We start from the raw sequence: 22,449 nt of genomic DNA, 5'->3' as shown, positions 1-22,449 counted from the left end.
GGTGGTGGTAAAAGAGATAAGGGGCTTTGTGGAAAAAGGTGGTCGAGACAGGAGAGGGAGAAAAGCACTGGAATAGGTAGATTCGAGGATAAGCCTGCCCACTGTGCCGAGCCTTGGACATTGAAAAGTCAGGTGAACAATGAGTGTTTACCTGTGGCCAGCAATGTGGGAGGATTTTTTCTGCAGGTAGTTTAATCCTTACAATCATCCTACAGACTGCAGTCTATTATACCCATTTTACAGATGAGAATATTGAGGCACAGAGTTGTTAAGTAACATGCCCAGGATCATTCAGCTCCATGAAACCAGGTTCGAGCCCCTGTCTTCTGACTTTGTGTGTGGTGCTTGTTTCGTGACACCACATTGCCCACCAGAAGGGCCCCTGATCGGAGATCAGTGAGGACCTGGTCATGCCGACCCAGAAAGCTGGCTGGGATAACAGTGTGTGAGCTCATGCTAACGAAGGGGGAAGGGGCAGAACTCCACTCAGCAGGTAATTTTTAGGCGCAGTGTCCTCAGGGCTTGTGAAAACAATAGCTTTGCTTCTTCAGAGACTCTGATAAAAGCTATGAGGAGTATGCTGTTGAGATGGAAAGCTAATATTTCATAATAATAGTAACAACTGCTGTTCACAGCATGTGCAGGAAGTACTCAGGGCTTTGCGTTTGTTATTTGTATTTCTTTCAGTAACTTGGCGTGGGAGCCATTGGAAGTGGAGAGAATAGATTTTTCTGAGCAGAGAGACCTGGGTTCAAATGATGCCTCTGGTTCCCTAACTGGTGGGGTAGCTTAGCAAGCCTTTTTATTCCTCTGGCTCTCAGCGTCCCCATTTGTAAAGCTGTTGGAGCTTCAAGAAATGGCAGCCATCAATCATATTATGAGTTTAAGTCAGCAATAATTCTCTGGTCTTTGGTAAATTTTCAACTTTAAATGAACTATCAAGATTTAATTAAGGAAAAAGAATTGTTCTTATAATCAGACAATAGGTCCTGCATTCGATGGAACCTGTCCCTAGGAAGACCTGAAACTGTGAAACTGACATTGTTTATTGGGATTAGTGTGAGCTAAGAGGTCACGGTCTGGTTGCAGAGGCTGGAACCCCATTGTTTTTGACTTAACAGTGTTTAAAATTTTTTTGAGCAAAGATTTTAAAATCCTGGGAGATGTCTTTCTCACCCCTACACATCATCTGGATTTCCCGTTCTTCTTGAGACATCTGGAGACCTTTTGATCTCCATCCTGGCGTGGATCCACTGAAGCTGACTAGTGGTGGCCCCTTCATGGGGGCATATACCCCGGGGGTCTCCACAGCCCCCCACCATTCCCACCATCTTCCCCACTCTGAGCCATTTGTTCTTGAGCTCGTGTTATTCTTTTTCTTATGTTAGAAAGTATTTCTTGGCATCCGTGTCTATCCAAAGTGGGTTAGATTGAGTGTATTGAGAGGGTTCTATATGTTTCAGGAAGAACAGGAGCCAGTGAGAGTTTTTCTGTGGAGGAAAAGACAGAATAGTCCCAAATGGTTATTAGGTGTTTGTTGGCCGCATTCCTTTCTGTTAACTGCCGGACTCCTGTGGGCATTTGAATAGTCGACTCTCTGTGGAAGCTAATTATTATGGGAGGTGAAAAGTGTCTATTTCCTGTCTCTGCTGTGCCGGCCTCCCAGTCAGTCTGTAATCTCAGAACTGCGGCTTGAGGTCATCATGCTCTAGAGCTTCTTTGGAAAGGTTGGAGATGAAGCTGGTCATACCCTAAGCCCGGGTTGGTCAGCAGCACCGCCGTCAGCATCTTGGGCTGCATAGTTCTCTGTCGTGGGAGGTTGCCCTGTGCGTTTCAGACAGAGAGCAGCGTGCCCAGTCTCTACCCACCCCGTCCCCCAGGTGCGACAACCAGAAATGTCTCTAGACGTTCTCCCATGTCCCCTGAGGGGTAAACTCCCTGACTGAGAACCCCTGCTCTCGTCACCAGTAGCGGAGAGGAAATGCTCACGATGTGATATAAGACTTAGATCGCAAAAACTGGAAGGAACAGAAGAGATCATTCAGTTCATCTTTCTCTTCTGCTGAGGCGTGAGCTAGTAAAGGACTAGCTGCCTCGCGTCTACACTACTTGTCCTGATTCTCCTGGAACGGTGTCCTGGGCGTCGGGAGGCTTGAAATCTGGTTCTGGAGATGCCATTTAATCAGCTTTGTGTCTTTGGACAAGAAACTTTGCATTTCTGGGCCTTAGGCGTCTCATCATGTGATTGTTGTTTTCTAGTTGAGATCATTCACATACCATAACCCTCTAAATTGTTGTGTAAGTGGTTTCTCACGGATTCACTGGGTTGCGCAACCATCACCACTAGCTCCTTTCATCAACCCCAAAAAGAAACCCGTGTCCATGAGCAGTCGCGCTCCCCAGTCCCTCCTCCCCGAGTCCCTGGCAACCACTAATCTACTTTCTATCTCTGGATTTGCCTGTTCTGGGCATTTCATATAAATGGAATCATACAATACGTGACCTTTGTGTCTGGCTTCTTTCACTTAGCACGTGTTCTCAAAGTCCAGGCCTGTTGTAGAATGTATCAGCACTGTGTCTCTTGGTATGGCTGAATAATAGTCTATGTACGAATATACCACATTTTGTTTATTCATTCATCGGTCGAGGGATATTTGGGGTTGTTTCCATGTTTTGGCTACTAGGAACAATGCTGCTGTGAACATTTGTGTTGGAGTTTCTGTGTAAATGTGTTTTTAGTTCTCTTGGGTATATTCCTAGGCGAGGAGTTGGTGGTTTCATATGGTAATAACTGTGTTAGCTTTGTGAGAACTGCCAGACTGTTTTCCAAAGCGGCTACTCTGTTTTACATTCCCACTAGTAATGGATGAGGGTTCCAGCTTCCTCACCAACACTTGTTATTGTCTGTCTTTTTGATTATGGCCATTTTAGTGGGTATGTGGTAGAATCTCGCTATGGTTTTGATTTGCATTTCCCTACTGCCTAGTACTGTTGGTGTTGTTTCTTAAGAACTGGTTTAGATCTTTTTTTATTTTTAAGAGCTCGCTTTAACTTTTTAATTTTTTTTCTTTTATTCCACACTTAGACCAGTATGACAGAATTGAGTCTTTAGGGGATATGTGTGTGTGTGTGTGTGTGTGTGTGTGTGTCTATAATTAATTGAGTTAATCAATTCCCATATGTTCATAAGTACCTTCTATTGCCCAGTGTTCAGCCATGTTTAGGACAGAATATATGGCATGATCCTTCCCCCCAAGTAGCTAATCATCTGAGTGAGAAGAAGAGCACAGAAAACAGAGCCATAGGGAATACAGTGCTAGAATGAATGATCTATCCTGTAGGTAAGTCTCCAGGGCAGATATATTTATCTGGGTAAGGGCAAAGGAAGGCATATTCTGAGCGAGACAGAAAGATGGCATCTCTTAAATGGGGAAGGTGGCTGTTTTTAAGATTCTAGAAAGTGTCACAAATAAAAGGCTCCAGTGGAAAATTGAGAGACTTTTTTTTCCAAAATATTTTGTTTGAGCTTGGCTTGTGAACTAGAAAAGATGTCATCTTTCCTGTTCTCTCTTTTATTTTTTTAATAAGTTTATTTATTTATTTATTTTTGGCTACATTGGGTCTTCGTTGCTGCGCACGGGCTTTCTCTAGTTGCAGCGATCAGGGGCTACTCTTCGTTGCGGTGCGCGGGCTTCTCACTGCGGTGGCTTCTCGTTGCGGAGCATGGGCTCTAGGTGCGCGGGCTTCAGTAGCTGTGGCACATGGGCTCAGTAGTTGCGGCCCGCGGGCTCTAGAGCGCAGGCTCAGTAGTTGTGGCACACGGGTTTAGTTGCTCCACGGCATGTGGGATCTTCCCGGACCAGGGCTCAAACCCATGTCCCCTGCATTGGCAGGTGGATTCTTAACCACTGCGCCACCAGGGAAGCCCCCCTGTTCTCTTTTTGTCAAAGAAATGAATTTGACTTGTGTACCCATGCTGCCTTTTGTTGTAGACTAGATGATTCCTTTTCCACTGGCGTGCATTTCCTGTCGAGTGAGAGCATGACACATGCATGCTCTATAGTGAGTTCCACAGTGATATTTTAAAAGTGAGCTTGGTTCTAAGAGATAATTAACTGAGATGAGATGATTAATTATTCACCTTTTTAAATTCCTTTTCCATTAAAGGAGGGAAAACAGCGTCCTCCTTCTAACAAGATTAAGTCTGCATGTTAGGTTCAGAGAGTGTAGGAAAACCTCACTGGCTGCTGAGAGCTTCTGCCTTCAGGGCCTCACCTTTTGGCCTTGCATCTTGGGCCCTCTGATCCGAATCTGACCTACCTTCACAGCATTTTCTTTCACTATTCTTTAGACCACTGTATACACACACCAGGCCTTGTTTAAACCCCTGGTTTAAAACGCCTTCTGTGCATTTTCTCATGCTGCTTTCTTTGCCTTGATTGTGCCAACCTTGCATTGAAACTGGTCAGAGTCCCCTCCCTTCTTTGAAGCCCATGCCAATAATATTTCTCAATGAAGACATCCGTCCTTTGCCCTCCAAACTGGGAGGATGCTGTTTCCACAGCCCTCCAGGATGTGGAACTGTTTTCCTGGCACCCAGCGCATTTCACCCTTGGTTACAATTATTTTGTACCCAGGTGGTTTGCATGCCAAGTTCTAAGCTCGTTGCGGTCAGGTCCTATTCATCATCTTATCACACACTGCCCCACATTTGCTGTTAGAGAGCTTGGCATGTTGTATTTATTGAACACGTGGAGAAGAAATATTGTTTCTGTAGCTTCCACATCAAAAACAAAAGCTAATAAAAGTTGGTGACCATGCCAGGGCGGGACTGGAGTGGAGTATGTAGTAGACGAAAGTCTGATTGGAAAACAGAAAGGCTGCGAGGGCCATGATTTATTTCGCTGCTTTGTAAATAAGTGGCATGGAGAATCTACGTTATTAGGGATAATTTTATTACAGTATTACGTCTCTTATCCAGATATCATAATTCTAGAACCTTCACTTGGGAGGAAGCAGGGAGACCTCTGAGAGGCAGTCAGCTGTTCTCCCTTCAGTGGAGCAGGGGTCAGGGAGCTGACCTCAGGGCCTCACCCAGAAGACTGGGCATGCAGTAGGCCCCTGCAGCCTTGGGCCCCCCTGAGGGATCACCAGGGGAAGCTCTGAGAAGGGACAGCCACCTTCTGAAAGCAGAAGTGGAGAATTCCAGAAGCACAGCTTTGGGCTCTGCTTGGCATAAAATAAAACAGCGGGCTCTTGTAAGTGGGCTCTGAGAATGTCAGTGCACCACATCAAAGGACAAAAATGGGCCGGAAGGATGATGCCTTGTCCAGAACAGATCAGATCGGCTTTGGCACATTATGGTTTGATGTACCCTGCTGAACAATGCAGGAACACATGTGGTGCATTTCAGAAAGATTTCTAAAATAAAAGTAGTTTAAAACAAGATGATAATAAATCTGTGCTTAAAGGGCCAAGTTTCAGTTATATGGAAGACCTCACTCTCCGATCCCAGGAGAAAGTAACTTACTTGCTCTTAACTCTGTGCCCATGTGGCCTGCCACTTTTCCTTCTCTCTACCTTTCGATATTACAGCTGTAGATTCTTTTTCCTCATCATCTTAGAAGCCGTTTATTTTATATTCTTTCTATATTTCTCATGCTGTGCTTCTCTTCCTTGCTTCCACATCAGCTGCAGCGTTTATCGCCCATCCCGGGCACCTTCCCCACGGAGCACCTGCCTTTGGGCTGCCCTGGCCCTGTGGGCACGCCTGTGTTACTGCCAGTTTTCTATGGAAGTTACTTGTTGACAAGCCCTGTCTCCACCCCCTTCCCCAACGACTATGCACTGCATCACACTGGAGCCCTTGATTTGTCACTTACGTTCCCCTAGTTACTAGGGCAGCGTTTACAGCCTCGTGAGGTCTCCACAAGGTCTTGTAAAACCTGTTGAGTGAACCATGCCTCCTTGACCTTTTAGAGACTTCGGTTTTTCTTTGTGCTGCGTCTCTCTGCTCTCTCTCTAATTCCTTTTTTTCTTTTTCCAGTTTTAATATTTTTTTCACTGAAGTATAGTTGCTTTACAATGTTGTGTTAATTTCTCATTCTTTGTTAACTTCTCCACTGACTCTTTGGAGTCAAGACGGAATGCAGAAATGACATGGCTGAAGATAACGAGGAATCTGAGGTGGAGACACCAGAATTTGGAGTCACTCTTCAAGACAGACTGTCTTATCTGGGCTGCAGGAATCAGGGTCCTCTGTAGGAAGGGTGAGAGCTTGCAGAGATTCAAGCTAGCTTTGAAAGCTCCTAGGGGCGGTTGTGTGGCATCTGAACAGAATGGAGTGTCCAGCTGAATGGGAATTTTCAGCACCCAAGGCGCACTGACCGGCCTGGCTCAGTAGCCCAAGGAGGGAAGAGAAAGCTGACGGGACCGGTCCATGGGATGCGGGTGAAAAGGCCCAGACTTTCTCTGAGGCATCAGTGTGCACCCACTATGGAAATACTAATTCATTATATGATCCCCCTAAAAATGTAATTGTGAGAACAATCTGCCGTCCCCATATTATTCGTCAAATGTAAATAGATATAGTTTCTAGATCACCTCTTAGGATCTCTTCTCGCACATCTGAGAATGGACTGGCGTAGAATTGGGAAGAACATACTCCAAACACACTGTTGCAGGGCAGCACCTCCGGCCATTGATAAAAGCATGGCTTTTGGCTGCAGTCCTGTCGTTCTTGGTGGAAAATACCATCCTCAGCAGGATTTCCTCATTACTGTAGAGGATTTGGACTATTACAGCAAGTTTTGCTGGAGCAGGTTTTTCTACAAACTATCCTCTAATTAACAGGAAGCATGTGTGTGAACAGTAGTATGTAATTTTCATAGATAGTCTTGCAAAAGAGCGGCATTTTAAGTTCATATTGTATACTTGGCTGACTTTTTCCTTTAAGGAAGTAAACATGTAATCTTGACAGGGAATGTAAAAACAGAAACATCAAACCACCCACATCTTTCATTCCAGGTTTTTGCTCATGTTTTTTATGGCTTCGCGTTGCCAAGTAATACACGTTGTTTTGTTTTCATTTTTGTTTTTTTCAAAATGCAGAGTAAAAGCAATGTATGGCATGAGTTGATAGAGAAATTAGTTAAAGCCGTCTATATTGCATCAAGCAGGTGGGAAAGGAGACAAGTCAACTAACAGGTATGTGACGAGCAGCTCTTCGGAGCCACCCTGCTGAGTCCCGGGGGAACACTGATGTGCTACACACATGGTCTTCATCCGCCAGAGGAATTTACGGTTAAGTTGGGGAAAGAGGCACAGGTACTCGCAACTGTTATCAACAGCGCCAGGCTGTATATCACTAAATGGTGGTGACCCGTGGGGATAATGGGAGTTTGATGGAAAGAGGGTCTGGGAGGGCTGTGGCTGGTGTAAGTCAGGGGTTTCTCAGCGTCAGCACTGTTGACATTCTGGGGGGCTGTCCTGTACATCACGGGGCGTTTGGCAGCATCCCTGGCCTCTGCCCACTCGATGCCAGTTGTACCTGCCAACTGTGACAACCAAAAATGTCTGCAGACGTTGACAGCTGTTTCCTGGGGGGGGAACAAAATTGTCCCAGCTGAGAACCACTGGGTAGGCATAGTTGATCGCAGTGTGGGCTTTGGGGCTGAACCTTGAAGAATAAATAGAACTTGGACAGGACGTGTGGACCATATGGAGATGATTTAGTTAACAGAAGCCATTATGGAAAGACCCAGTCAATTTCTTTTTTCCTTTTTTCTTTATTTACTTGTTTACTTATTTGTTTATATATTGGAGTATAGTTAATTTATAATATCGTGTGTATGTCAAGTGTACCGCAAAATGATTCAGTTATACAGATATATATTCTTTTTCAGATTCTTTTCCATTATAAGTTATTACAAGGTATTGAGTATAGTTCCCTGTGCTGTACAGTAGGTCTTTTAGTCCCAGAGGACAGCCATGGGGACACTTGTTAATTCCTCTTTACGTGTCTGACATCTGTGGTTCTCCCTGTTCCACTTTCTAGTTTGTTTTTTTTTAATTTATTTTATTGAAGTAGACTTGATTTACAATGTTGTGTTGATTTCTGCTGTACAGCACAGTGATTCAGTTACACACACACACACACACATATATATATATATATATATACACACATTCTTTTTCATATTCTTTTCCATTATGGCTCATCACAGGTTACTGAATAGAGTTCCCTGTGCTACAGTAAGACCTTGTTGTTTATCCATTCCATATATAATAGTTTGCAGCTACTAACCCCAATCTCCCAGTCCTTCCCTCCCCCCCACCCGCACTTTCTAGTTTTAACTCTAGCATTCTTTTTTTTTTGCGGTACGCGGGCCTCTCACTGTCGTGGCCTCTCCCGCTGCAGAGCACAGGCTCAGCGGCCATGGCTCACGGGCCCAGCCGCTCTGCGGCACGTGGGATCCTCCCGGACCGGGGCACGAACCCACGTCCCCTGCATCGGCAGGTGGACTCTCAACCACTGCGCCACCAGGGGAACCCAACTCTAGCATTCTTTTTCTCAGTCCCTGTATGCAGCAGAGACGGGAAAGTCAAAAGGGTTACTCTTGTGAACACACAGCAAGGGACAGCGCCTGTCTGTTCCTGGGTTTGGTGAGTCTGGCCTGGGCAGTTGAGGCGCATTCTGCTGTGACGAGCTCTGTGCAGCGTGTGCCTGAGGAGACCCCGTCCTGCCCTCATCACTTGTAGGCTGCCCTAGCCTGCCTCGCAGGATGGGAGGATGACAGGGTTGGCATGAGGATACAGCCTCGCAGAATATGTGCTAGCGTGACAGCAGTCATGCTCATCTCTAAAGGGAAGCCCATTTTTACCAAAGGGTATGTTCCCAGAGAGTGGATCCTGTCAATGGAAATAATCAACAATCAATCGTAAGAACAGAAAAGAGTTTTATTTGAGCCAAACTGAGGACTAGCCGGAAGCCAGCTTCCCAGGTGAATGAGAAACTGCTCTGCAGAAGCAGGGTTTCCAGCACAGTTTATATCTTGTCAGAACAAAGAACATGAAACTAGTCAGGGTTACATTTCTTCAAGATTTCAGAAAAAGAACATTCCAGCCAGTACCTAGCAAGTCAGCATGGCCTTGGCCCCTGGGAAGGGAGCCTTATCCTCCCTTTACATCCTCCCCGGACCGGGGCACGAACCCGCATCCCCTGCATCGGCAGGCGGACTCTCAACCACTGCGCCACCAGGGAAGCCCTTAATCTCTATTTTTAACACGGACATTCTTTACTTTTAATCAATGTGTCCTCTAATAATTAAAACAGATGTACAATGTATGTTTGATAGGCCACAGTCTATTTTAGTCAGCATAAAATTCAATGTAACTCATGGGAAAGCCAGAATGACTTCCCCATATCTCAATCTGTGAACATTTCTTTTTATCAGTCCTCTCTGTGTTACCTAGTTTTAGAGTTTGGGCACTGTCAGTACTTTGACTCCCTGTAACTCCCAGCTTTCTTGGGCGCGAGCTGAAGGAAGGCAGAGGCAGGTGTGTACCCGCTAAGCCTAGTACAGTGCCTGGGCACCTGCTCGACCCTCAGAATGTCCTTCTAGAGTGAACAAATGAGTGACTCACTGAGGGAATGGCGTTGTACGGGCCCAGGTGTCCTCAGTGATTGGCAGGAGAGTAAGCTTGCCAAAGAACAGAAGAGCCGATGAGGTCTGTGGCCTTAGAATTAAAAGTGTAATGATAGTAGTGACTAATGTGTGTTGAGCTCTTTCCCTACGTGCCGTGCACTAAGAACATTACATCATTTAATTTTCGTCACCACCGTCTGCCCTAAATTCTGATCTGCCTTTCACCGATGAGGAAACTGAGGCTTTGATAGAAGAAGTAACTTGCCCGAGGTGACAGATCCATCCCTTGCTGGTTGTCCAGAACTAGAACACAAATCAAAATGAAGTGGCCCCTCTGGGGATCAGGCCACTGCCCTTGACATCCTCATCAGATGTTCTAACTGTCGTGGAAAAAGTCACAGATGAACCAGGGCCCCCCGAGGACATCAAAGTCACAATTCCAGTACCTACCAAACTGAGATAGGAGAGGCTCTTCATCTAAAACAGAGGGGGAGAGAGGGAGAGAGGGAGAGAGAGAGAGAGAGAGAGAGAGAGAGAGAGAGAGAGTGTGTGTGTGTGTGTGTGTGTGTGTGTGAAGGCTTTCCTTAGGTAGGTTATTTTTGGAACAGTGTTAAGTGTTGGACTCACAGGCAGGTCTGTGGTCATGCTGAGCCAGCAACACAGTGATGTATTGTTAACAGAAACAGGGAAGTTAGGAGAAGGAGGTAGATTGCTAGGTTGATCTTATGACAACAAAACCTTGTTTTGTTGTTTTGTTTTAGCAGTGAAGTCTGAGGTGATGGTGGGACGTTTAAGCATACATTTCCAGAAAGGCTTTGGCGCTCTGGATTGGCCCTTGTGAAGGAGGCCAATTTTGAAATGCACATTTTAGATGTGTCTCCATAGAGGCGACAGTTGAAGATGTGGAAGTATGTGATGTCTTCAAAGTATTAGTATCAAGAGAAAGCAGATTATAAAGGATATGCAAATGGAGGATAAGCATCATTAGAATTCAAGGACAGTGATAATCATTTTTCTGGTCCCATCCATCAATAACGCAAAAGTGGTAAAAATTCTGTAGTTAAAATCCTACTCTCTTCCCTGATGTCAATTAGTTCCTGAAAACGAATTGAAAGATGTTAGATTTTTACATTAAAAAAACTCACTGGAATTTTTCATTTGAAAGATTTTTAGTAGATTAGAAAATTATGTTTCTAGGTTTTCGTAGTGACAACTTTTATAGACAACAAGCATTGTTTTCAGTAACAAAATCATAATATCAAACATTTCCTAAAATCCATTTTGTGAAATAGTTACCTGATAAAGTATCATCTTCACTTTGAAGGGACAAATCAAGAAAGAAGGTGTGTGTGTGCGTGTGAGCATCTCTGTGTGTTTTAGTGTCTGTTAGGTAGCTTACTATTGATACCATTTGTCATCATGAAAAATGTCAGCCCGTTTGAAACAGCTTTGTTTTCTTATAAAAGAAAAATATATCTAGAATATACTTACATTTCCAATGGTTGGATAATGTTCTAAACATTAGAGTTAAATACTTAATAGAATCCATGCATGCAATAAGATAACTGTGAAGATTACAAAAGCAGAAAATATTTGTAATACAACCGAAACATTCTACCCAAAATGTGTATGTTATTATGACAACCATATAAAGTCTGTTTCTGAACGTTGAATCCTTGGAAGGTAATATAAAAAATAATTACTTCGGGATGATATTATTTTTTTTTAATTGAAAAGACGACTTAACATTATAAACATGGAAAAAAGAAGCCAATGCAAGTTGGTTAAGAAAACAGGATCCAAAGTATTTACTGGTTAAAAAGAAAATATATTAAAAGTATTTATTCAAGCTCAATAATGTTTATTTGTTTAATACAAACATATGGAGTGCCTAGTAAGTACCAGGGGCTGTGCTCATGATACACAGACAAAAAAGCACAATGTTTTCCATCACTGAAATTGTACTGCTTTAATTTACAACATATAATAATGATTCTTTCAAAAATTGCCCTGTAGTGCACAGTTGCTCTTTCTGACACTCTGATTCCCTAAAACTCAAGTTTCAATCTCTTGCAAGACAGCCTCTCTCATTGTTATCTTCAGCTTGGTAGCCTGGTATTTGCTTTCTAGTAAGACAGACTGAAATAGACACCAGAGACACAGCACTTTACGTGTAATCTCATGTTGAGTTAAACAGCATTTGAATGTTGCCAGTGAGCCAATGGCTTGTTGGGGTTTCTTCTACACCCGGTCCTGCTTCCCAGAAAGGAAACATATCGGTGGGTGTTTTAGGGGAGGCGTGTGTCTGTTTGCAGGGAAGAGAGAACCTGAGTAACGTGAACTTAAATGAACAGAGGTGTTTGGGTCTCTCCAGGTTAAGTCTGGAGACTGATTTGTCCAGGGCCTGTATTTCTGGGATCTCTTGGCCTTTTCCTGATGCTTGTTGCCTCATGGTGGAAAGGCGGCCCCTGTACCTCCAGCCCTCACACCAAGGTTCCAAGCAAGAGGGAGGAAGGGCAGGGACAAAGGGCCCTGGTATTGATCCATTAGCTTCAGCAGGAGAGCAGAGCCTCGTGCAGAAGCTCCACCCATTGGACTTTGGCCCCCAGCTTAGCAGTGGGCTCTGGGTCAGTGACTTCCCAGCTGCAAGGGTGGCTGGGAACACAGGGCTTTCACTTTCTAGTCTTCACAGGAGACGTAGTGAATAGCTTGGGGTAACTAGTCTATCGCCTGCCATTTACATCCTCTTTATGAGAATGTAATGCCTAGTAAGTCCAACGGTGTGGTATTAGTGAAAGAATTTGCCATGGAATGATAGATCTTCGAGGTACCCTACTCAATTGCTTGGAAGTTCGTGTGTCTTTGACCCAGGAAAGATCATCAGACCTTTCTTCCCTTTTTATTTGGAAGGAGGAGTTGTCTTCGGGCCCCCTACCCCTCCTAGTCTAGTCCAGCGCCTCCTCTGTAAGTCTTAGAAAGTTGTAAGAAAATCTGTGCTCTCCGTCCTCTTTCCTCTGCCTGCCTTTGATTTTTTCCTTGTGACAGACATAAAAGGCCCTAAATCAGCCTTACATCTGCCTCAAGTCAGAAGAAAGAAAACTGTGTATTTGAAGTGTGAAAGGAGGTGAAATGAAGAACTGTTACATCCAATACCTAAAGCCTTTGAAAGTTCTGTGAAGTTACTTTATATTTTTTGCAGAAGGCCACATCTAGGGCAAAGAAAGAAAACATGCTTGAATGAATGAAACAACTGAGCAGTGCCTATTACGGTTTAGCTCTTTTCTTATTTAATCCTCCCAATAAATCTGTGAAAAAAGATTCTGGGTCCATTTCACATATTTGGAAACTAAGGCCAAAAGAGAAGCTTAGTAATATCTCCAAGGCTACTCGACTGACAGGGCCAGGGTTAAAACCAGGACAGTCTAACTCTAAAATACATACTTTTCTTTTTTTCCAGTTTTTCTTGTTGTCTGCCATCTGCGCTTTGTCTTTTTTTTTTTTAATTGAAATATAGCTGATTTACAATGTTGTGTTAGTTTCAGGTGTACAGCAAAGCGACTCAAGATACACATATATGTGTGTGTGTGTGTGTATATATGTATATATATATATAATATATATGTTTTCTTTTTCAGATTCTTTCCCCATATAGGTTATTACAAAATATTGAGTAGAGTTCCCTGTGCTATACAGTAGGTCCTTGCTGTTTATGTATTTTATATATAGATGTATGTTATGTTACTTCATAATTTATCCCTCCCCGCCACCTTTCCCTTTCCCCTTTGGTAACCATAAGTTTTCTATGTCTGAGTCTCTTTCTGTTTTGTACATAAGTTCATTTGTATCATTTTTTTTAGATTCCACATATAAGTGATATCATAAGATATTTGTCTCTGTTTGACTTACTTCACTTAGTATGATAATCTCTAGATCCAGCCATGTTGCTGCAAATGGCATTATTTCGTTCTTTTTTCTGCTTTGTCTTTACACTTGCTTTCCCACAATTGCTCACGTTAAATCTCAGTTAGAAAAAAAAACAAGCCCTATCTTATTCAAATTGATAACGTCTTTGTTTACTAGGGACTCCCAAGGTCCCAGGGTACAGCCTTCGCTGTGTTCACCCCGGAATTCAAACATGATTAGACACGTCTGGAAGCGTCTGGAAGAATCTGGCAGGGGCTGCTTAATTACATAAGTTAACTGGCAGCCTTCTGGGAAAGAACTAATCCTATGCGGAGAGAGAGTAGAGAAGTGCAAGTTTACTTGCACTCAGCGCCTGAGAATAGGGGGTAAGTGTAAGTCAAGTGCAGTATAATTTAGTTAGCCTGGCCTCTGATCCAGTCCCTAGGGATGCCTGGAGCCAGGAGGTTGCCAGGGAAAGCTACCAGTGTCTTCACTAAGATTTGCGTGGGTCGTTGAGTGTTCATGCTACATCAGCAGATTGAGTGGCACCAGCCCAGACAGCTTATCACTGGGGCCGGTTCGTCAGGGCTTGGGGCTTCAGCAGATCTGGGTCCTGCAGGGCCCCGGAGTTGAAAGGGTAAAGGTTTATTGTTTTAGTCCATTTGAGCTGCTGTAAGAAAATACCACAGACTGAGTGGCTCAAAAACAACAGGAGGGCTTCCCTGGTGGCGCAGTGGTTGGGAATCTGCCTGCCGATGCAGGGGACACCGGTTCGTGCCCCGGTCCGGGAAGATCCCACATGCTGCGGAGCAGCTGGGCCCGTGAGCCATGGCCGCTGAGCCTGCGCGTCCGGAGCCTGTGCTCCGCCACGGGAGAGGCCACAACAGTGAGAGGCCCGTGTACCCCACACACACACACAAAATCCCCTGCCCTTGTGGAATTTGTGTTCTAGTAGGACGAGGTGGACAAACAAATGTGTAAAACGACAGTATGTCAGATGCTATGTGCTATGGTAAAATGAAGCATTGAAAGGGAATGGGGAGTTTTGGGGGAGGGAGGCTGGTCAAAGTGTAAAATCGCATAGTCAGGCAAGGCCTCACTGAGAAAGTGAGCTTGGAGCCGGAAATGAAGATCTGTGATCTAGCGTGGAGTTGGCAAACTTTTTCTGAAAAGGGCAGCTGTTAAATACTTTAGGCTTTGGGAACGGTACAGCCTCTGTTACAATGGCTCAATTATGCTAATTTCTCTAGGACGAAAGCATCCAGGGAGAAAATGTAAATGAATGGATGTAGTTGTCTTCCAATGCTACTTTACTTATTATGGACACGGAAATTTGTATCTCATAGAATTTTTATGTCATGAAATACTATCATTCTTTTGATTTCTTTTCCCCCCAACCATTTAAAAAGATAAAGACTATATTTGGCTGTGGGCCATAAAAACACAGTTACTGGGCTAGAATTGGCCTGTGGGCCTCCCTGCGATAGAGCCCAAGAGATTTAACAGTGTCCTTTCCCCTTAATTGCTTTGGATGACGTGTAATGGTGTACGTTTGAAAGATAAGATGGAATGCAACTCATGCTTTTGCAGATATCTGCCTGTTTTAGGTCCAACAGCTCTGCTGTTGCTTCACAAAGAAAAGGAATGAAAATTCATCTGTTTATCCAGTGACAGATCCTCATTTCACTTATATGAAATTTATGTCTTACAGCTTTTATTTTTAGGCTCTGCTGTGCAATAATAGCTTTTATTTTCAATCCGTCATACTACAGTATTGCCGAAGACATTTTATGTAGCAATTAAGAGTTTTCCAGGTAGCATTGCATTGGGATGCAAGCTCTAGAAAAGTTGCTAAAAAGTGGCTTAACTGATTAGGGTTTTATTTGTCTAATAAGGTTTAGAGTGGGCCGCACAGGACTCGTGTGGCAGCTGTTAGATGTCACCAAGAACCCAGGTTCCTGTCATTCTGCTTGACCACTGCCATTCTTGCATGTGGTGTTGGTTTTCACAATTGCCAAATGCTTTCTGCACCTCCGGGCACCACGGGTGCATTTCCGCAAGAGAGAAGGGAGAAGAGTGACCCAGTGCAAAATGGGCTTTGTCTTTTCATTCACTAGGTGGAGCCTTCCCAAGGAGCAGACGCCTCACATCTCACTGGCCAGCACTGTGTTCTGTGATCACCCGTAGCTGCAGAGGAGCTGGCTCAACAAGTTTTTATAGCTGAGCACATTGCTTTCTAAAACAAAATCAGGCTTCGGTTATTAAGAAAGAAAGGGAGATGGGCTACTGGATAAATAGCGTTATCTGCTATGGCTTCTAAGTGTGTTTGAAGAAAAAAAAACAGCCACGTGAGTTACAGGTACCGTCACCCATGGCTAAATTGACATGGGTGAAGGCCTTGACTGTCACCCCACAATTTACTTCTCTTCCACAAATTTCTCTCCCCAAACTTCTTTTGATATTGATTGCAAGGTGTGTTTTGTTTCAGAACGGTTGAAACGTAAATAAAACTCTTTGTGTCAAGGAAGTGACGGTATATGTTATTGTTATCTGAACCCTGGGTTTATGCCGCCTGTGCAGTGCCCTTGACGGCTTCCTCTTGCCACGAGGGAAGCCCTTCCGTTACCTACGACCCTGGCTTCTCCCAGGTCCCACCTCCTGCGCTGGTCTGTCCCTGCCGCTCATCCCTGGGCTTCCACAGTTCCAGCCTCGGTCACCTGGGAAATCTCAAAACAGCCCTGCTGCCATGACTCATCTTCCTTCCTGAGGCTAATGTCACAAACATCCCCTTGAAACTTCCTTCTCTGGAGCACAATTTCTCCCCTTTGTTTATTTGGGTGACCTGCTGTCGTATTAATTTTCTGTGGCCTTAGCTCTTTTTTTTTTTAATTTTTAAAAATTTTGAACATGTGCTAAATTTATTTCTAAACTTCAACAAAAGCAAAGCAAAATACGATAATTTGATTCACCTTGTCTCAAAAAAGTGAACTTTTCCCTGACACTGCGTTCTGAAAGATTTTTTTTAATGTGATGTCAAATAACAAATTCAACAATAATAATTAAGACGTTATACAGCACTGTTATGTGCCAGGCAATAAATATTGTAAGCTACACATAATTTATCTATAACCCTCACAATAATCCAATAAAGCAGGTAATACTATTATTCCCATTTTAAAGATGGAAAAACTGAGGCATAGAGAGATTAAGTAGCTTGCTCAAACTCACCCAGTAAATAAGTGGGGGAACAAGGATTTGTAGCTCTTTTTTTTTTTTTCTTTTTAATCATCTGGCCTTTCTTCTAAGTGTAAGGAGTCAGGGAGGCCAGCAAGTGACGAAACGCTCCAAGTCCAGCTTCATGTCCTGCTGATTTATACGAAATGCCCCTGGTCTCTATAGCCATGGACTACTGCCCCCCTCCAGGTTGTTTTCTATGGGAGGCTTTCTTTCTCTCTTAAATTTCTTCTCTTTAATCTTTTGAATGTTGACACATTCACACTTTTCCAAAAGATTTACAAACATAGAGTGAAAACTCTTGCTGTCACTTTGTCCCCATCCTCCAGTTCCCACTCACTCCCCAGGCAACCGCTTTTGTTAATTTCTTATATAAACCTTCAAGCATTTTTCTAAAAAATGAAAATACAAGTAAATACAAAAGTGTTCCTATTTTCCTCCTTTTTTTTTTTTTTTAATGTGCCTAGCCTACACACAGTTCTGCTTTTTTTTTTTTCCATGTATACATCTTGGAGACCTTTCCATAGCAGTGTTAACAGCACTTACAGAATTTCTCCTTTTTTCTTTTTAAGCTGCATAATATTAAAGTGATCTCTTTGAAACACAAAGCTGGTCATGCCTCTCCTGCTTTCCTCTTAAAATACAGATATAATTACTCACATTTCACTCCTCACGCTACCATCAGCCATCACCAGTGTCGGTGAGGAACTGTCCTTTGCTTCCTGAGCGTTGATAGGGTATAATGATGCATTTGAATTTTTTTCTTAAAACAGCGACCATTTTTTCCCAGTTTTATTAAGATATAATTGACATACAACACTTGTATAAGTTTAAGGTGTACAGCATAATGATTTGATGTATGTATATATTGTGAATTGATTATCACAATTAGTTTATTAACATCCATCACCTCACGTCATTTGAATTTTAATATTCTACGATGTAACTTTCAAATATTGGCTATAAGGAGGAGGGGTGTTGAGACATGGACACTCTTAGACTAATGGTAATGTAAATTGAGGTGGCCTTGATGAAAGACAGTTTTACCCTGAGTCCTTCAGGAGTCTGAGAAATAGCTCTGCCCTTTCACCTGGGTTTCATTCACAGGGCTTTGTCCTAAAGTAGTCTTGAGCGATACCATCAAAGATATATAAAGATGATATTATTTCTAGTGGTGAAACCTACAAGCATGCCGAGTATTCAACAATAGAGTAATAGTTAACTGTGCATCTACATGATGGAATTGCCAGGAAGATATTAAAATTCATACTTCTGAAAAATTTTCAATGACAGAGGGCAGTGGTCATGATACATTTATTGTTCAGTGAAAGGGGCAAGGTGCAGTTTCTTACCAGGTGTGATTGTGTGAAAGGAAAGACCAGGTGAGCTGTAGGGGATTATAGTCGAGCAATAAATACCCTGTGTGTGTGTGTGTATGTGTGTCCCTGTGTGTTTATGGCCAGGAGGTGGGGGGAGTGAAGAAGCTGTGTGCATGTCTTGATTCATCCTCATATCGAGCCTTTAAGTACCCCCATTTTGGAGTCGTGGTGGACGTTATATGTCTGTACATTATATGTGGAAAACCAAGGTTTGACTATGGATAAGTCCCATTTTTGATCATGCTCATGAACAGTTGAAATGTGCTGGGTATGTAGAGCTCCGAATATGGACATTAAATCCAGACCCTTTCCTCTATTTAAATTTTGGCAGTGGCCGTCTGGATAGTAGGATTGTAGGTAACTTTTTGTTTGCTTTACGAAGGCCAGTGGGGACCCACTAAAAAAGGATTTTAGGGGGCTTCCCTGGTGGCGCAGTGGTTGAGAGTCCGCCTGCCGATGCAGGGGACATCGGTTCGTGCCCCGGTCCGGGAAGATCCCACACGCCGCGGAGTGGCTGGGCCCGTGAGCCATGGCTGCTGAGCCTGCGCGTCCGGAGCCTGTGCTCCGCAACGGGAGAGGCCACAACAGTGAGAGGCCCGCATACCGCAAAAAAAAAAAAAGAAGAAGAAGAAGGATTTTAGGACAGTGACATGATTGTCTTGATAAGAACACACACTAGGACTTGGATCAAAATAGGTGAACGCTTTCAACCTCAGGGTCGATAAACTCTACCTGGTAGAGTTATAAGGGGAAGTTAAGTAGGATGGATGATACTTTTTTGCATACCGAAGTTACAAAATAATATATGTTCTGAAATTCTACGAGTGAGGAGAAAAAGTTAACTTTTTCAGACGTGAGAAGTGGCTTAGTTCAAGAAATGGAGATAATATCATTTTCAACTTGGATTTACAACCATACAGTAATTCTCTCCTTTTATAATATTATTGCGCTTAGCAGGTGTCCTTTCTTGCCAGCCTTTTATTTCTGTCCATTACTAACTATGACATTGCATCATTAGTCATTCATAGACTTGAACCCAGTGATCAGAGACACATGTCACTGAGGCTTTTGGGGAGCAGTCGGATTGAGGTGGGGTGGAGGAGATTGGTTGGGACAATCAGTCCGTGAAAGTTTGTTCTTCAGCATTTTATTTTCTTTGTCCAGAGGTCTTTCTAGCTGCTTCACTTCTCAAAATGATTCTTTTCTTTGGCCATTATAACATTTACTTCACCACTTAAGCTTGTTGTTTTTGCCGATTTCCCAGGATCGTTCAGAAGAAGCACACTTGTTTTCTCAGGTTTTACATGCTGTGGTTAAGATACCTGAATCTTGTCACCGCATCTCAATGAGTTCATACGTACCTTCAGTGAAGAAGATTGGTAACATCTGGAAGACCTGCAGATGTCTTTGCAGCTCTTCAAGAGCATACCTGACCCCTAGGGACTGGAGAAGGAAAGATGAAACATCAGGGGAACAAGAAGGGTTAAGAAAGAGAGTTCAAAGTAGGATGGCGCTTGTTGTTTACTCTCCCCTTGGAAGTGGAGGACGTTTTACTCTTGTGAATTGATGAAAGGATGCTCTCGTGACAGCGGCTACAGCTCTGGCATATCTGAAAGAGGCTGCTGAGGGGAATAAAACTGTTGCCGCTCCCAGGAGTCAATGAAGTGTCGACATCTCAGATGGGCTCTCTGTGGTTTTCAATTGGTTGGGGACAGACAGGGCTTTCGTAACTGTAAATGTCAACTGCTGGGGCTGGGAGTGGGTAGTTATGGCCCCCTGAGGACTAAGTGAATCTCCCACCTCAGACCTCGTCTGTCCCTCCCAGACCGGCGGAGTTGTGCCCCAGAATTCTTGGAGAAATCACTGTGTCAGTACTTGCTGAGACGTCTGCTGGATCACCAGGGAGTGGACAGTGTGTGCTGTCTGCAAAAATCACCTCTTTTTTTTTTAGCTCAGTGGCCTCTGACGATGAACACTCAAATCTAGTTCAAATTGGAAATATTTCCACTAGGTTTTGGAGGAGCATTTCTCCTTATGTGTTTGTCTTCTCTCTGCAGATAAAGAAGAAGCAGCAGGATGTGGTTAGATTTCTGGAAGCCAACAAGATAGAGTTTGAGGAGGTGGACATCACGATGTCGGAAGAGCAGAGGCAGTGGATGTACAAGAACATCCCCCTGGAGAAGAAGCCTGCCCAGGGCAACCCTCTGCCACCTCAGATATTTAATGGTAACCGATACTGTGGAGTAAGTATCAAATGATTGTTATCACATCATTTCTTTGTCCGATTCAAAACAGAGTCATCTGGGGCTTCCCTGGTGGCGCAGTGGTTGAGAGTCCGCCTGCCGATGCAGGGGACACGGGTCCGTGCCCCGGTCCGGGAAGATCCCACATGCCGCGGAGCGGCTGGGCCCGTGAGCCATGGCCGCTGAGCCTGCGTGTCCAGAGCCTGTGCTCCACAATGGGAGAGGCCACAACAGTGAGAGGCCCGCGTACCGAAAAAAAAAAAAAAAAACAGAGTCATCTGGAGTGCAGTTGGGTTTTTTTCAATGCAGACTGACCTCCTTACCTAGTACCTAGTCAGTTCCACAGGTCTAACAGAGGGTGAATTCGAGAGGGTGTATGAGTCCAAGGTCACAATCTGTGCCTTCCTGTTTGCTTTGGGAAAAGGGGGTGGGAAGGGAAGCTGCGTACCTGTGTGTTTACTGTGTTCTACATTTTAAAGCATATTTTTTTACTAATACATTTTGGGGGGCAGAGGGGAAGCGGTAATTATTCTTGAATCTTTATCTCTCTGTAGTGTAAAAAAACTGCTAATGGCTGATTATAAACCAGAGTTTCACTTTTTTATGATCATGAGCCAGCTGGATCGTTATGAGCAACTAAAATACATCAGATGCCTTCCTGCTGCAGGTGGCATTGAGAAGATGAAGCCACTTTCGACTAATTATTTTCCTTCTCACTTCTTAGGTTCAGAAAAAACATTGAGAAATGTCTCTCTAATGAGTCGTTAGGATTTGCTTTCTGCTGTAGCTTTAAGTATGTAAGTCAGTGTTTATTTTGAGACCTGAACTGCAGTCCTTTAAGGATGGCCAGGAGCAGGGGAAGGGGCTACAGTGCAGAGATGCTCAAGGTGAAATAAATAACTGGGTGCTCGTTAGGGTGGAGAAAAGGGATAACAGTGAAACAGTTCTCCAAGAACATGAGGCAGAATGAAATGCTCAAACATAAAGCCATAAAGATCGTGCCCAGCGTTTTTACATGTCATGAAGAGAAAACCGAACCTGGCACTAGACACAGATTTGAGTTCTAGTTCTACTTTATGTTGGCTTGACACCTTTGGAAAGTCACGTATCTCTTTATATCTCAATGTTCTCATCTTTAGCAAAGGACGATGATATCCATCTCACTTCCCAGGATATTTGTCACTGTTTCTAAAGTACTCCTAAAACTCTATACCCACCCAAACTACCATTCCACTGTAAGACCAGAATAAAGGCATTTTCACAGCCGCCAAGTCTGAGGAACAGAGAACCAATGGATTTTTGTTTTAAGTTTCCTAGCACTGTTTGACTGATAGCTTTATTTTGAACTGTACAGTTTACACGCGTTTTCATCTATTATCTTATTTTGGTCTGCAAGCACAAAAGTACATTTTCTAGACCCTGTAATCATGAATGGAATACACTCTTGGTAACCATATACTTTCCCTAATATGAGATCATGATGTAAAAAAATTCCACAAAAATAATAACCTTTATTATATAATAATGCAGCTTATTTCTTGTTGATGCTGCCTCTGCAGACACTGAGGTTTGACCATCCTCTGCTCTCGACTTCCCTCTCCATTGCTCTACCCACTTCCTGCATACATGGTTCAGGGCTGTTGACATCTCCTAAGTTTATTTTAAAAGTGGAGTTGTTGCTGTTTTTTTTTTTTAGTCCTTGTTGTTTGATAGACCTCTCAAGAGGGAGGACGCAGAGACATCTTTGCTCTATCACCATAAAAGCCGAAGTCTTCAGAGCCCTTTGAGTAGAAGAATGTATTCAATGAATAAAAAAGAACGTGATGTGAAATAAAGTTAATTCCTTCCCTTTATTTCCACCTCTTTATGACTTTCTGAATCTCTGTGTATCTTTGCCTTATAGAGTCTATGGAAGTTTTTTCAGGTAGACCGGGAGCTGGCTAGAGGCGTCCATATTGATTAAACTGTGCTAGATAAATGGCTGCTTGCGCAGTGTCAGTCCATGGCAGTTGTCACAGCAGTGCTGGTGTATTCATTCTGTCT

The 22,449-nt window shown here is 43.5% G+C and overlaps 1 protein-coding gene across 1 annotated transcript in view; it reads left to right on the top strand.

The window, feature by feature from the left end:
- The window catches only part of SH3BGRL2 (SH3 domain binding glutamate rich protein like 2), a 96,088-nt gene that overhangs the window by 51,706 nt on the left and 21,933 nt on the right, over nucleotides 1-22,449 (top strand). Inside the window, exon 5 of the mRNA XM_060167688.1 lies at nucleotides 20,221-20,406. Coding sequence (XP_060023671.1) covers nucleotides 20,221-20,406 — 186 coding nt within the window. The remainder of the gene's footprint in view (nucleotides 1-20,220; nucleotides 20,407-22,449) is intronic.

Source organism: Lagenorhynchus albirostris, chromosome 12 (genome assembly GCF_949774975.1).
Source record: "Lagenorhynchus albirostris chromosome 12, mLagAlb1.1, whole genome shotgun sequence".
In the NCBI taxonomy this organism is placed as follows: domain Eukaryota; kingdom Metazoa; phylum Chordata; class Mammalia; order Artiodactyla; family Delphinidae; genus Lagenorhynchus; species Lagenorhynchus albirostris.
Note: the sequence above shows the minus strand (reverse complement) of the source record. Positions and strands in the feature narration are given on the sequence as shown.